We start from the raw sequence: 13,877 nt of genomic DNA on the forward strand, positions 1-13,877 counted from the left end.
ACATGATCTGTAAAGTGAGCAGGGATTGCACAAACAACAAGTAGAGCTTAAAGACATATTTGGCCCTAGGTACTGAAGGATGATCATCACTACACAATTATTCAAAACACAGTCTATGCATTGCAGTCAAACTGAAAGTTAATTTAGAAAATATATGGACAGGGAATGTGCAGAAATTCACCTTCTTTTTCCCATTTTTTCAAGGACAAACAGTATGACAGTGTCAGAGTTGTGTTGTTACAGTTTGATGAACAAGTGTTTTCCAATTTTTGTTTTGACTAAAATTATGTAGATTAATTTTGCATTTCTGAGGCTGAAAGTGAACTGTGATGAAATCAGAAAAATTTGTAGTTTTTAAAAAATCCATAAGGAAATCTTCCTCCTTGATGCACTACTTGTGATATCAGCAAACCTTAAAATTACCCATGTGCACCACTGAAGAAAAATATTAGTAAATACAGTGTGTTTCATCATATGGCAGTAAGCTGCTCTAGCAATGATAGCAAAATTAATTGTAACAAAATAAGACTTCCTGTTGTTTATTGGATATTGTAAGAATGTAAGAATGAAGTGTACACTATACAAAATATCCAAAATGTTCACATGATTGATTTTAACAATGCATTTTTTTTTGCATTTACTGCAGACGAGCAGCTTCCAAAGAGGGTATACTGAGATCTATTTACTCTTATAGATCTCAAGTGTATCACTGCATGCCATCTACAATTTTAATCTACAAAACAAAAGCTACATATTTTTTGCTTTATCTGGGTGGCATTTGTTAACGAAGAACAGAATAGTAACATTAGCTTAGAGGAGAAAAAAATTAGTTCATTAAAAAAATTAATTTTTCAAGTTAATAAAAAATTGCTTTTGAAATTTTAGACCTTACAATTTACATTTTGAATTTCAAGCACTAACCATAAGAAGATGCATCTACTACACAGATGACAAAGATTTTCAATTTTGTTTTACTTTGAGGCAGATATATAATCCTCATTTTTTTCCTAATGAACTTTCACATCTTTAAAACTACCGTTAAACAATGATCATTCTCCTAAAGAGATAATTTAAGTATGGTTCATTTTATAAGATTAAAGTTTTCATTTAAGTTACATCTATATAAAGGAATATAAAATGGTTTCCGTTTGTTCAATCTGTGTATTTTCAGTTTATGTCATACTGTTTAGCAGAAAGATAAAGTGACTAATGGCTAATCTAGATAGCCTAAAGACAGCAGATCTGTTCCATAAACACATGCTTGCCATAATGCTTTTCACTACCATAAAAAATACACTACAGAAACGGAAATGATTCCCAGGGAATATTACATACAGTTATCAATATGAATAATGTTTCCCTGACCAAAAAAATTATAATCCTAAATTAAAGTTCTTATACATGCTCTACTTAGCAAAAAGAATATGATTTAAACTGAAAATTCTTCTCATGTTGCCAAAGCATTTTTCTTAATAGACACTAAACATACTTGCACAATTGCAACGCTTTCAAAACAGTGACTTGCAGCCAGGTAAGTTGGGCAATGTTATAAAACTGGAATGGAGGCTTGGCAAAGAGTGGATCAGCCTTCCAGAACAAAATAGATGGTGCTCCTTCTCTTTAGATGTCACTAATGTAAACCACCTTTTATGTTGGCACGTATCACAAGAACTCTTAAAACAATCCCTGTTCATGAAAATGAAGACAAATCGCAATATGAATTATGCAAAGCCACTTTTCAGAAATTTAGGACAGTCCAAATGTATTTGTTGTCTTTTGCAGTAAAGTGGTGAAATTCAGAGGATTGGCTATTATATTTTTAATAGATAAACTATAATAAAATTATGCTACGAACAGCTGGACTTGCTGGGGTTTTTTTTTTTGGGGGGGGGGTGTTTTGTTTTGTTTGTTTGTTTGTTTTTTAAGACCACTGGCAAGAGCAATCTGTGGGCTCTTGTATGGAGTAGCTGACCCAGGTTGAATTGCTGGTGCAGTACAACGGCACAGTCCTTCTGTGCAGCCCGAGCTCCCTGCAGCACTTGCAGAACCTGGCGTAGGTGTTGATGTTGTAGTTGTAAATGCTGGCAGATGGGCACTTTCCGTCACATGAAACGATGTTCACCTGGCAATACACACAGGCAATAATTACCAAATGGGAGCAGGTAGGATGGTTAGGGGCTCTCAAGGAATTCTGAAGACATTAGGCACCCAAATCCAATAGCAAAGAAGTGAAAAATTTGGACGTATTTCCTCTACCCCCTTATGAAATCTCACTACATCTGGAAATAAGTGAAGTGCCCTGCCCAGAAAGGTCTCAATTTTAAAGTTAATGATAACTTTTCTGTCCATTTCAGAAGCAGATTTGTGCTATTTTAACAGAAACAAAGAAGCAATTTCAGTTTTGAATTTTAAAGTGTTCATAACACCTTTGGCTTGAACACAGCACCAAATGTTCTTTCCACAACTCCCTGCAGTATTCATTTCAGTGATACACCAATGCAGTGTTGCTATACTGGGTGCTAGCAAGGAGGAATAAAAGAAGCAATCCTTTGGATAGCGGAGGGGAATTACTACTGATGATACTGAATGTGTAATATAGACTGCAAGACAAATAGGCTCAAGAAACTGATCATTTTTTTCAAATTTAATAGTAATGATTTGTGGTTTTGTTCAACAAAACACTGAGAATAAACTTCCAGGCTTCTCAACAGCTTACTCTACTAAATGTACTCTTAAGAGTCATTTTAGAAGCTACAGCTGTTTCCATGTTCTCTTTTATTAGAGCTTTTCCAGGCACTCTTGCACATCTCACATGAAACATCTGTCTGCACCCTTGCTGCTGCTCTCAGCCTCACTGCTCAGCAGGACATGGTTGGTGTCCTCCAACACTAAATCCTTTGACAGACACATAGATAGTGCCTCATTCTTCCTTCACATTTTACAGTGTGCTCATGCTGCTGCCTAAAAAAAGCTTTCAGGACCCAGTATTCCTTTCTTCATGAAGCTGGCATTTAAACACTGTCCCTGAGCAGATGAAAAATTATACACACCTGCAGCCATTTTAGCTGTAGAATATCAGGGCAAGGTTCAGTTATAATAGTCAATTTGCATTAAATAATTGCAGTATAGGGTGAAATGAGACAAAATCGACATGCACCTAAATGCACACAAAAAGAAGTAACAACCTCCTTTATTATTATTGAGAAGATGACTGCTGAGAATGTAGGGAAGCATAAAAACAGCTCTGTGAAACACAGAAACCTCTGTCTGTGACAGAGATGGAGATATTTGCCTTGTGGAATCTGAGTTGCCTTTCTTCCTTCTTTTTAACATCTCACATTTTTCTCTTCTACTGAAAGAAATCACGATGGCTATCCACTTACAGGTGTGTTACTCCTGCAGTCGTTCTTCCGGATGGTCATCCTAACAGTCACCTTCTTACAGAATTTACCATCTTCCTTACCTGCAAAATCGGCATAGATTTAAAAACATCAGCTCAAATTTCTAACATTTCAGAGACAAGAACACTCCTGACCACTTAATGGGTTCAAGAGACACATAGAAGAAAATACCCAGTACATCACTGCACGTCCAAAACTTTGGTGAAGTGACATTAACCGCACATTGAATCACTTTAAAAATTATTTAAGTCATTAAAGTATCTCTCTCTTTTTGTCTTTCATAACAACTATAAAAGGCTTATTCTTCACTCAGAAGCCTTTTGTGAGTTATTCCACTGTTTTCAAACACTTTTGAAAAATTGATGAAACTCTCCTGTAGGAAGACTTAAGTTGTTAATTATACCAAATGGTATCATTATTAAAAGTAAATTTGTTAATAAATTAAAGTGCATTTTACATGAAATAAATACAATGGACTTTAATAGCAGCACTCATGTTCCAGTGGTATAAACAAAATTTAAAATAGACATATAAGAGAAAACATAACAGAACCTGATGAAGAGCAGGATTTCAGGGGGCTTTACATTTCTGTATGTTTTAATTAAATCAAAGAACACCAGTGAAGAAAGGAAATATTTTATTTCATTTTCATTACTTCCACAATTTTTCTCATAGAAGTATGTACAAGGCACATTGATCAAATAAAAGAGATCACAAGAAATCACAAAAGGAAATGAGATTAATTTAACAAGGGAAAGCTGAACATTGGAAGACAAACGAAGATGTTCAGTGTAAAGTTCAGTTGTAAAAGAACATGAAGAACAGTATCTTCTGAGACTCTCTCTGTGCTGATAAACCGCATCACGTTACAAATCTGTAAGAGAATGAACATTAGAAGAGTTTCCACTGTTTCACACCAGATTTAACATGCCGTGATGCACCCCAATGACTCTCCCCTTATAGAGCTGCATTTTCTTTGAGCCAAGAAATCCAAAGATGTTGACAAAAGGGCAAATACTGTTAGTTCCAGAAAAGCAAGGGCAATAAAAGATTCATTGGTTTGTATAATACCTAATATTGAACAGTGACACAATTTAATTACATCTTGATGCACAATGTCCAGTTCCCTGCTCTAATCACCGTCAAACTAGTAATACTGCTTCTTAGAGAAACAGTTTTTAAATGTTGTTTATTTGGGTGTTTTTATTTAGATTTGTTTGTTTGTTTGTTTGGGGGTTTTCTTGCCTTTTTTTTTTTTTAAATTATATAAGCCTGGTACTCTTGGAAACAAAAACCTATAGACAGAAATGTCTGGCTACTGCTTGACTGTCACTGAATTATGTTTGCTTAGGGAAAAAATAAACTGAGAAAAGAAGAAAAAAATAAACTGTTTTTAAAAATCCCAACTCACCGTTATTTCTTGGTTTTTACAGTTCTTTTCATGGTTCTTTCTTCTTTTACATTATACATGGTGTATAGGGTGGAAAATTCAGTGCAGCTGTGACTATGACTTCATCCAGGCTATGGTGAAAGTACATTGTATCTCATACAAAACAAATATATAATGTATTTCTATGCATGTGCTTTATTATCCAATGCTTTTTAAAGGGGCTTTACAACAAATATACATTTACATGAAGAACCTTACAAAACATGGGAGCATTTTATACGTGTCACAATAAAATGAGATTCTTTTGCACCATCTGTACAATTGAAAATCCTTGCTTGGTTTCTTGGTTGATTCTTAGCACTGTGATCACTTAAATTGACAGCAATATGAAAGAGAAATACAGATTTTGATTTACCAGCCCTGGAGTCATAAGTGTAGTTTAATGTAGGATGTACACTCAGTGGTGTACAAAATAACAGTCAACATAATTTCTCTTATGAGAATTTGGAGAGTTGTTTTTACTAAATAAATGCTAAAACAAGTATGTTACAATTCAATGAATTAACATGCCTTATGAAAAAGAACAAAGATAATCTCCAATTTTCATGGACTAAACATAGGCTTGCCATTTTCAGTATAGTGTCTTAAATATGGATGGGAAAACAATTACTTGCTTCTACTGTACATGGCATTAGAAGCAAAACTGTATGACATCTCTTGCAAAAATGTGGCTGACATAACAAGCTTTAACAAGCAAAGCAATTAGTCTCTATGTTCTAGTGCATTGTAAACATGATGGAATTAGTTTATCCTTTTAAACACAGCAATTTTACACATGCAGCAAGCTAAAGACTATGCAAGTTGCTTACTACCAACAGTACAATTGTTGGCTGACAACAATGCACTGCCCACACAGTGCAAAGTGAAAAACAAACCAAAATGGGAGCCACTGAACAGCCATGAGCAGTTGTGCTACACTGCAGCTTTGGCAATAATTGGGTAACAAGAGGCCTGGCGCTCCTATCAGGGAGTACATTGTTGGAAATCAACAATGATGCTGTTTGGGTTGGTCCTACTTATTTCAGGAAAGGTACCTGTGTGACAGCCAACATAGGCTGTAGGAGTGACTGGGCTAACAAGGAATGGGAGGAGCACTGATACTGAAGAACCTGGTAAGAATATTACACATTGAACAGAGCACGTGTTACAGAGGAATTCTGGTAGTATGAAAACATTTGGGAGCTACTAGATTTTGGAAAACAGAATTGAGCTTTAAAATGTCTGTATATTGCAGGATCACAGAATGGCTGAGGCTGGAAGAGACCTCTGGAGGCAATCTGCTCCTGCTTCCCTGCTCAGGCAGGGTTCATGGTTCCAGCAGCTGAGTACCATGCCCAGGCATTACTTGCATTGCTAAACCTCATGTGCAAACCAGGAACAATCTGGTCTATGATGGTATAACCAAGCCAGTCTGGTATCCTGAGTTCAATATGTCCTTTGGGGCTACAACAGAGAAACAGCGTAATTTCCTCTCTAGGTTTTGATGGAGCTCCTGTCTCTCTCTTAATTTTCAAGACCAATTAAAACTGAAAAAAAAATCACAATTGTTTCTAACAGCAAAGTACTTCAAAAGAAAACAAAACACTGATAATCCTTCTCATAAAACGTCTCCCACAGTTACAACTGACTGACAGCTCTCATGGCAGGCTTGCTCGGAGTCAGAATGAACTACGTGGTCCACAGAAGTTCTGTGTTGTGCACAAACAGGTGTGAAATCAAAACTCTAGGAATGTACTTGTAAATGCATCTCAGAAGTCACTGGGTTCTTCAAGGGTTTAATTTTACTTTGTGAGGCATGCCCCAGGTTAATTTACTTTTGTCTTTAACTATTAAGGAGTGTGGTTGTAATCTTTCTGTAAGCATAGCTGCCAAGATCTTCTGCCCTGTTGAAAAGCAGCTTAATGCACATTTAACTGTCTTACTAATTTGTTCAGAAGCTGGTTTATATGACTGCTAGGGCAATGAAGAGCAATGCCTGATAATCAAAAACTGATCTCAGAGTGCCTATGGAGAACTTGCCACAGAACTCGGCAGGACAAGTGCTTGAAACACAGGTCCATCAGAGGTAAAAAACTTGGATATTATCACTCTTGCACAGTTTCCGTAAAATTTTTACTACAAAATGTAATACAAGTCAGTCGCACCCAAAAGGTACGTCCCAGCTGGCAGCACATAACCCACTGCAGTAACTGTGCTCATGGTACCATGTCAGGTAGTCACAGCTGTGCAAGCTCCACCCCACCCAGCAGGAAATACCTGCGCTTTTCTCCAGCTCTCTCCCACTCTTTCAGGTCACTATTTCAGCCAGTTATGCAAATTAAATCTGATTTTTGCATTTTTAAATACTATTATACTGCCCAGTGTAAAAATCTCCTTTTCAGTTGCTCCTAATAGTATCAACTTCAGCCTAAGGCCTTCGTGAAATCAGCCAAAATGTTTCACCTATGCACCAATGTGTTAAGAAAAAAAATTATTTCTATTTTCTTGATTTCTGTTAAGACATAGTATCTTTCAAACCTATTCTGTAGAGGATTTTTAGGTTTTTTTTTCCCTCAGAGAATCTTTATTAGCTCTCATAGATAATGAAGAGAGGGGGAATTTTTAAATTGTAGAATATTTTAAAAGGTACTGCCTGAAGTTTTCTTAACTATTAATTACTATAGTCATTATTTAGAAAATTAATTTACAAACCCCATAGATCAGTCTTCATTTTTACAAAATATGAAGATATTAATGTAGATGAAGCATTGGTTTTAAGGTGCCTTCTAAAATACAGTAACTTTTATTTTACTAAATGCAGTACCTAAACTTTTGAGGAGTTTTACACAAGAATTACAAAATACTCGAGGTAGAAATTCCAGTGACCTGAACAGCTACAGTCAATATCAGTGGAGTAAATGTTTCCATGTAAAGTGTTTTCTTTTGCTTTAACTCCACTATTTTCAGTTTTATTTACATAAGTAAACCTGGCACAGCCTTTGAGATGTGAATCAAGCTTTCATATGGGAAATAAACCACTTTATTCATAAGGTAATGGATCAGCGAGATTTGTGAGGCAGGAATTGTCCATAGTCACTTACATGTTTTGCAGCATCCTTCTAAGAATGGCACAACATAGCCTCCAACCTGACCAAGAGATAAAATAAAGAGGAAAAACTTGATTTTTTTCAAGCATTCATTCCCATGTATCTTCACTATTAGAAATATCTTTCAGATAAAGCTCTGCATTGTTCAGGCAAATGCAACACTGGTGAATTGATGAAGGTTTGGCTATGAAACTGAGACAGTTCTGAAGAACTAAGCCACTACTATTTGTGAGGAAGAACTACAGCCACTCAGTTCTTTCAGGACTGTTCCCTGCTTGTGTAACATCATCCACCAAGGAAAGTACCTTTCTATCCCCATATAAATGTAGAATTACAGAGAGCAGTACGAAAATTCTGCTTGCCTCCATTTCCTGGCACTTAGTACAATCTTATTCTGCAAATTCAAATAGAACTTCTGCTCCTTCTCCAAAACTAATTCATAAAACTTTCTGTCACTGTAGAAAAGATGCTCCTGATTTTTCAGACAATCTTGCCTTTTTTTCAATGTTTTTAATCATTGTGCTGACTCATACTGCTGTACACAGAAAAGGTTGTAAAGGGGAGGCCCAGCCCAGAAAAGCATCCAAGTTCAGACAGTTGTATGAAGACTAGTTTGATATTACAAACACCAATTAATAATAATAATAATAATAATAATAATAATAATAATAATAATAATAAAAAATGTGTGTGTGTGTGTGTGTATATATATATTCTAAGAATCAGAAGAAGTGTGTCCAGCTATGTAACTCAGCAGCCTGGTGGCACAGTAGTCTGGTGTCTGGTTATACCTTTTACCTTTAAATATCTGGGAAAAAATATAGGTAGTACAAAAATTAGTAATTTCTGCCCTCTTGAGGTAAAAGCATCTTTTGTCAGAGTTAAATCTTTTCATGCAAACATAAATCACAGCTGGAATGCAAACAGTGTCTTGTACACTGACCTTCACACATTCAGTTTCATTAAAGGGTGGGCATCCAACTGCAGAGGAAACCAGAACTGGTCCTATTGCTGTGTTGGTGCATTCATATCTGATGCAGTTTGAAATCCAAACAGCACCAGGCTGTCAAAAATTTTAAAACAAACTTTACTCAGCAAAAGCAGTATTTCAAGTATTAATTAAACGGTTTTATTGAATGAGATCTTGCTTGAATCATCAGTAATAAAGCAAAACATAATAGAGATGCATTTGAAAGTCCAATTAAAAATACATAATGTTAAGTAGGTTCTAAAATAGTCAACTTGATGGCAATTCTCTCATATATATCAGAATTCTTTAATTTTGGTTGACAGTTATACATGTTTTTGTTGACAGTTTGCATGTTGTTTACATGCCAAACTATTTCTAGTATTTGGCCAAATAAAGCGCTTTTTTGCACATTTTATACAGCAAGATATGTACAATAGTTTCATAATTTTTTTCTTTACTTCAAAATATTTTGAGAGAATAAAATATGCAAACTCACCTTAAAACTAGTAACAGTGCCATTGCTGAAAGTGTGAGACAAGACAAGTTCTTGCAGCTACCACAGCAAGTTGTTAAATCTTTTGGAGGCCTGATAGACTTGGTTCTGCCAAAATCAAATAGGTAATTCCTTGTGTGAGACCACCTTGAGTCCAACGTTTTACTACTGTAACAGGCAGATTTTTATTTTCTTTTCAAGTATCTGATTTTAGGGATATTTCTAAACTAACTTTCAAAACCACATAGCTTACATTTGCACACACTGCACACTCATGAAGCTTTTATAAAATCCCTTTGATCTTAATTGAAGTAAAAGGGGTGGAGTTCCAAATCTGAGAGAATTAACTGGTCTTTCTACTATTTTCAAATGTGACAGCTTACTTGAAGAACCACTGAAATATTAACTTTTTGATTAGACAGCAAGTAATTATAAAATTAGGAAAAACATTCTGTATAATATTCCCATGGTAATGTATCATAACTTGTAAAAAACCAATGTAACATTTGCTTATTTTATAAAGCTGTTTTCAGCACATTTAGAATTCTTCTTCTATTTATCATTATTCTCTTTCTGATTCATATTCAACTAATGTCTGCCAGAAATTTGTACCAGTTTGCACATAATGCAGCTGAAGCTCTGCAGGGATGCAAGGAAGCAGCATGCCATTAATCCAAGGAGGATTAATGTGAATGCACAATATACTTTAGTTTAAGATTCATGCAGCAGAGAAAACAGTGGAGGGAGAGAGACTTTTATAAACTTCCATCAGAACTGTGGAAGCACATCTTAGAGGGAGAATATCCTAATTACTCTTCCAACTTGCTCCATGACGGGTTATCTGCTCAACAAAACCCATCACAAAGTAATCAGGCCACCAGACACAATATACAGGTCTAAATTCATGAATTTCTTACGGTTTTGCACTTGACAGCGCAGTCTATTGAAGACGTGTTTATTTTGTAGTATTTAGTGGAGGGATCAATCACATTTGTACAATAGGAAATATGGCAGATGCCATCTGCACTGTGTTCTGTGATTCTCTGCCCACGAAGCAGCACACCTCTCTCATTACTCAGGCAAACTTTGTCTCTCACTGCAAGAAAACACAAACAGCATTCTCAGGACAATCAGCTTGGCACCAAAACTCTACTAAAAACATTTCAAACAGTGAAATGGGAATGGAAAAACTACTCCACCTATTTTAGAATTATGGGCCACGTTTTCAAACAAATCAATAATAGTAATCAAATGTTTCACTGCAGTTACCAAATATTTTCAAATATAGCTATGCATGAAATCTAAATAAATAAATATCCTATTAGCTGCACCCAAGTGACAGTGCAGACTTGTTCAACTGTTTCACTTTGGAGGACTACTTCAGGATAAGAAATGCACCTGAGCAATATCTATTTCTCCCCACTAATTACAGAGGACACAGAGAAGAATGAGCACTATTTGTGAATTAAGCAAATTAATCCAGTCCTCTTTGGTTCCATGTTCAAAGTGAATGCCTGAGTCTTAATCCTAATTTCCCTTAGCACTTGAAAGGCTATTTCTTTGAATTATTTTCCGACTTACCACATTTGTACTTCACACAGTTACAGACATTTTCTGTACTGTTCTGAAACAGTTCATCTATCTGAAGTTTCTGCCCCTATGAGTATAAAATAGAAAAAGAAAAAAATTATACATGAAACAGCAATGGGTTTTCTTATTTATATGATCTTCTTTTTAAACAGCTTTCTTCAGAATTTGGGTAGCAGTATCTCTTGGAGGTTCTGCTCAGTCAGCAGTTTGAGTGCATGATGTATGTCAACATATTCACCATAACAAATAACATTAACAATGATGCTTGAAAGCATTTAGTTCAACACTTTAAACCCAAAATTTTATCCTGACTTATCGTGTGTGCATGAAAGCAGTCCCACTCTACCAATATATTGGGGCAGAATATGGTAATAAAAAGCTCTGGAAGTATCAGGGCTGTAGAGCCATTTTATTCTGCAAGGTATTTAGATTTAGGTGGCTGCTTAAAACTATGTATATCTCACTCTAAGTAATCTTTTAAAAAAGAGGTGATAATGTGTCATTTCATATTTCGTTGATAAAACTATTATTCAGATATAGATAAACAGATTCATTAAAAAATTAACAAAAGAATAGTGACAAGATAAATTTCGTACCAGTTTGCACTGAGGTTTGGGGATTGTTTCACACGCACATTCTGAAACAAGATACGACACCAGAAACAGTAGTTTAGCAATTTATATGCCATTTGCTTACGACAGAGCAACAGAGTGAATAAAAACCCCAGCTATAAAAGTCAGCAAACCCAGTACAGTAACTCTTACAACACTTTCAAGGTGGTAAATAACCCAGCTTGGACAGACAAATTCTACAGGGTGCAAGAAAAGCAAAACAGGCAGATAAGAAGTTCTGTAGCATGAAATGACTTCTCCGTATCATTTGCTCATGAGCAGGTCACAACGGTGTAGCGGACTGAGACCAGTTTAAAACCAAGAGGCCAAAGCTGTTGTCATATCTCCTTGTCTAAAGCAACTATAGCAAAAATCACTGATTTTACCGCATGTCTGAAAGGGGCAGCACTTCTCCGGGCTCCACACCTCCACCAGAGACATGCCAAGCATGCATCTGAACTCAGGACAACGATGTATTTCACAGACTAAAAATAAAGGAAAGAAAGTACCATAAACTCAATGTGTGTCATTTTTGGATGAGTGGAAATATTAATTAAGATATAGTAAATGACTTACAATAAATACATTTGGATAATATCTTAGTTTATAAGACTTATAGTAAAAATTTGACTGTTAGCTATGGGGTAATATAATAACAGTATGGAGTACAAAATACTCTAGACAAGTATTTAAATAATTTTAATATCCAGAATTTGAGGTCTGAAACTACCCACTTGTCTCCATGATACAGGTAATGGAAAAAGCTTCACACTTAAAAGTAAGATTATTTGTTCAGCACAGTTTGCTCACACAGCAAGTGGAGCTCTATCTCTAATCAACCCCTTTGACACCAAACTTCCACACCACAAAATTTCCCGTGTTCTGTTATTTAAAATATTAAAACCAAGTCAAACTTACTGCACTGGTACGTAGGGCAACACCTGTCAGTAGTGTTGCCATCCACAATGAGAACTTCTCCTTCCTGACATTGGGAATTTCATCCGAGCAAGGCCTGCATGCTGGAGAAAACAATTATTTAAATCTGAAACACTGGAAGAAATTTTACTGCATAAAAAAAATTTGCTGTAAGTTTGTCCAAGACTCATATGAAAGAGAGCAGAGGGTGCTCTGCATTCACTGCTTATAGACCCTATACAAAAGGCTAATTTTCAGTGAAGCTTGCCCCTTTTTGCTTTGTTTCCCTGCTACAAAGAATTAATACATTTTTTGTGAGCAAGCATGATCTTTCCTCCTAGTCCTGTTATGAAAAATTTGCTAGGTTTTCTCTCCTACTAAGTCATGCTGTTGTTTTTTTTCAAGAATCTTTGATCCTCAATAAAACACAGCCCCTGTGATCCCTGTGTTATCCTCCCACTTGAACACATATGACAACCACAACAGGAACTTTCAATATGTATAGTGCAGAGACTCATTTTATCAAAAAGGAGTCAAAAGGGGACTCTGCAGACAGTGAGAAGACCCAAATGCTGCCTGTGGTACTTCTTTTATGAGACTAGGACAACTGCCGATGGCAAAAGGAAAGAGTCTGCTCTCTATCACCAGGTGGGATATAACAGCTTTATTCTCGAGTCCTGCCCTGCTTAGCTGAAGCCTCTTCCGGGTGGCTCATCGGTGCCAGAGAGACCAAGGCCCGCCTGTGCTGGGGCTTTTTCCCCAGGTGGCAGGGCCCAGAGGCAGGGGACAAGACACTACACAATCAGGGAGAAAGTGGGAGTGGAACAGAATTAGGTTACAGCTGAGCAAGGACAAACCCACGTGATTACAGATCTGATGAAACACAATATAAACCAAATTAATGCATTACAAACATTTCCCCTTTTCTTATTAAATTAAGAAAGAGGAAGGCTCAGTTTGTGGGAGATGCTCAGAGTTCGGACTTTGAGTACTTTAAAGTTGCAGAGAAAAACAACATTTAGTGCAAACAAACTGTTTAGAAAAAACAGCGTTAAGGAATAATGATAAGGAGAAGATTCGGCGCTTTCTCTTCCTCCAAGCAGCACTGGCCACTTGTGGGGCCTCTGCAGGTGGCTTTGCAGTTTTAGGGATAAGAGGTTTCACCCACTTGGCTGGCACCCACTTGGGACCTAAGGGAGTGGACACGCAGGCATACCCACGACCCCAGGTGATCAGATCATGAGGACCCTCTGTTTCCCTGGTTGCTGGATCCTTTACCATTACTGGAGGCTTTGCTTTCAGCTGCAGTTGGCAGTTCTCTCTGAAATGGTGCACAATTGGTGGGTTAAGATTTTCAAACG

General features: G+C 36.5%; 1 protein-coding gene across 1 annotated transcript in view; it reads right to left on the reverse strand.

Annotated features, from left to right (window-relative positions):
• Nucleotides 1-463: 463 nt before the first annotated feature.
• OTOG (otogelin) overlaps nucleotides 464-13,877 on the reverse strand; it is a 110,267-nt gene continuing 96,853 nt past the window's right edge. Inside the window, 13 exon segments of the mRNA XM_040066164.2 lie at nucleotides 464-2,122; nucleotides 3,384-3,463; nucleotides 7,932-7,977; nucleotides 8,881-9,000; nucleotides 9,404-9,441; nucleotides 9,444-9,492; nucleotides 9,494-9,508; nucleotides 10,318-10,496; nucleotides 10,982-11,057; nucleotides 11,587-11,627; nucleotides 11,988-12,086; nucleotides 12,520-12,591; nucleotides 12,594-12,620. Coding sequence (XP_039922098.1) covers nucleotides 1,922-2,122; nucleotides 3,384-3,463; nucleotides 7,932-7,977; nucleotides 8,881-9,000; nucleotides 9,404-9,441; nucleotides 9,444-9,492; nucleotides 9,494-9,508; nucleotides 10,318-10,496; nucleotides 10,982-11,057; nucleotides 11,587-11,627; nucleotides 11,988-12,086; nucleotides 12,520-12,591; nucleotides 12,594-12,620 — 1,043 coding nt within the window. The 3' untranslated portion in view covers nucleotides 464-1,921.

The sequence above is a fragment of the Hirundo rustica genome, chromosome 6, assembly GCF_015227805.2.
Source record: "Hirundo rustica isolate bHirRus1 chromosome 6, bHirRus1.pri.v3, whole genome shotgun sequence".
Classification (NCBI taxonomy): domain Eukaryota; kingdom Metazoa; phylum Chordata; class Aves; order Passeriformes; family Hirundinidae; genus Hirundo; species Hirundo rustica.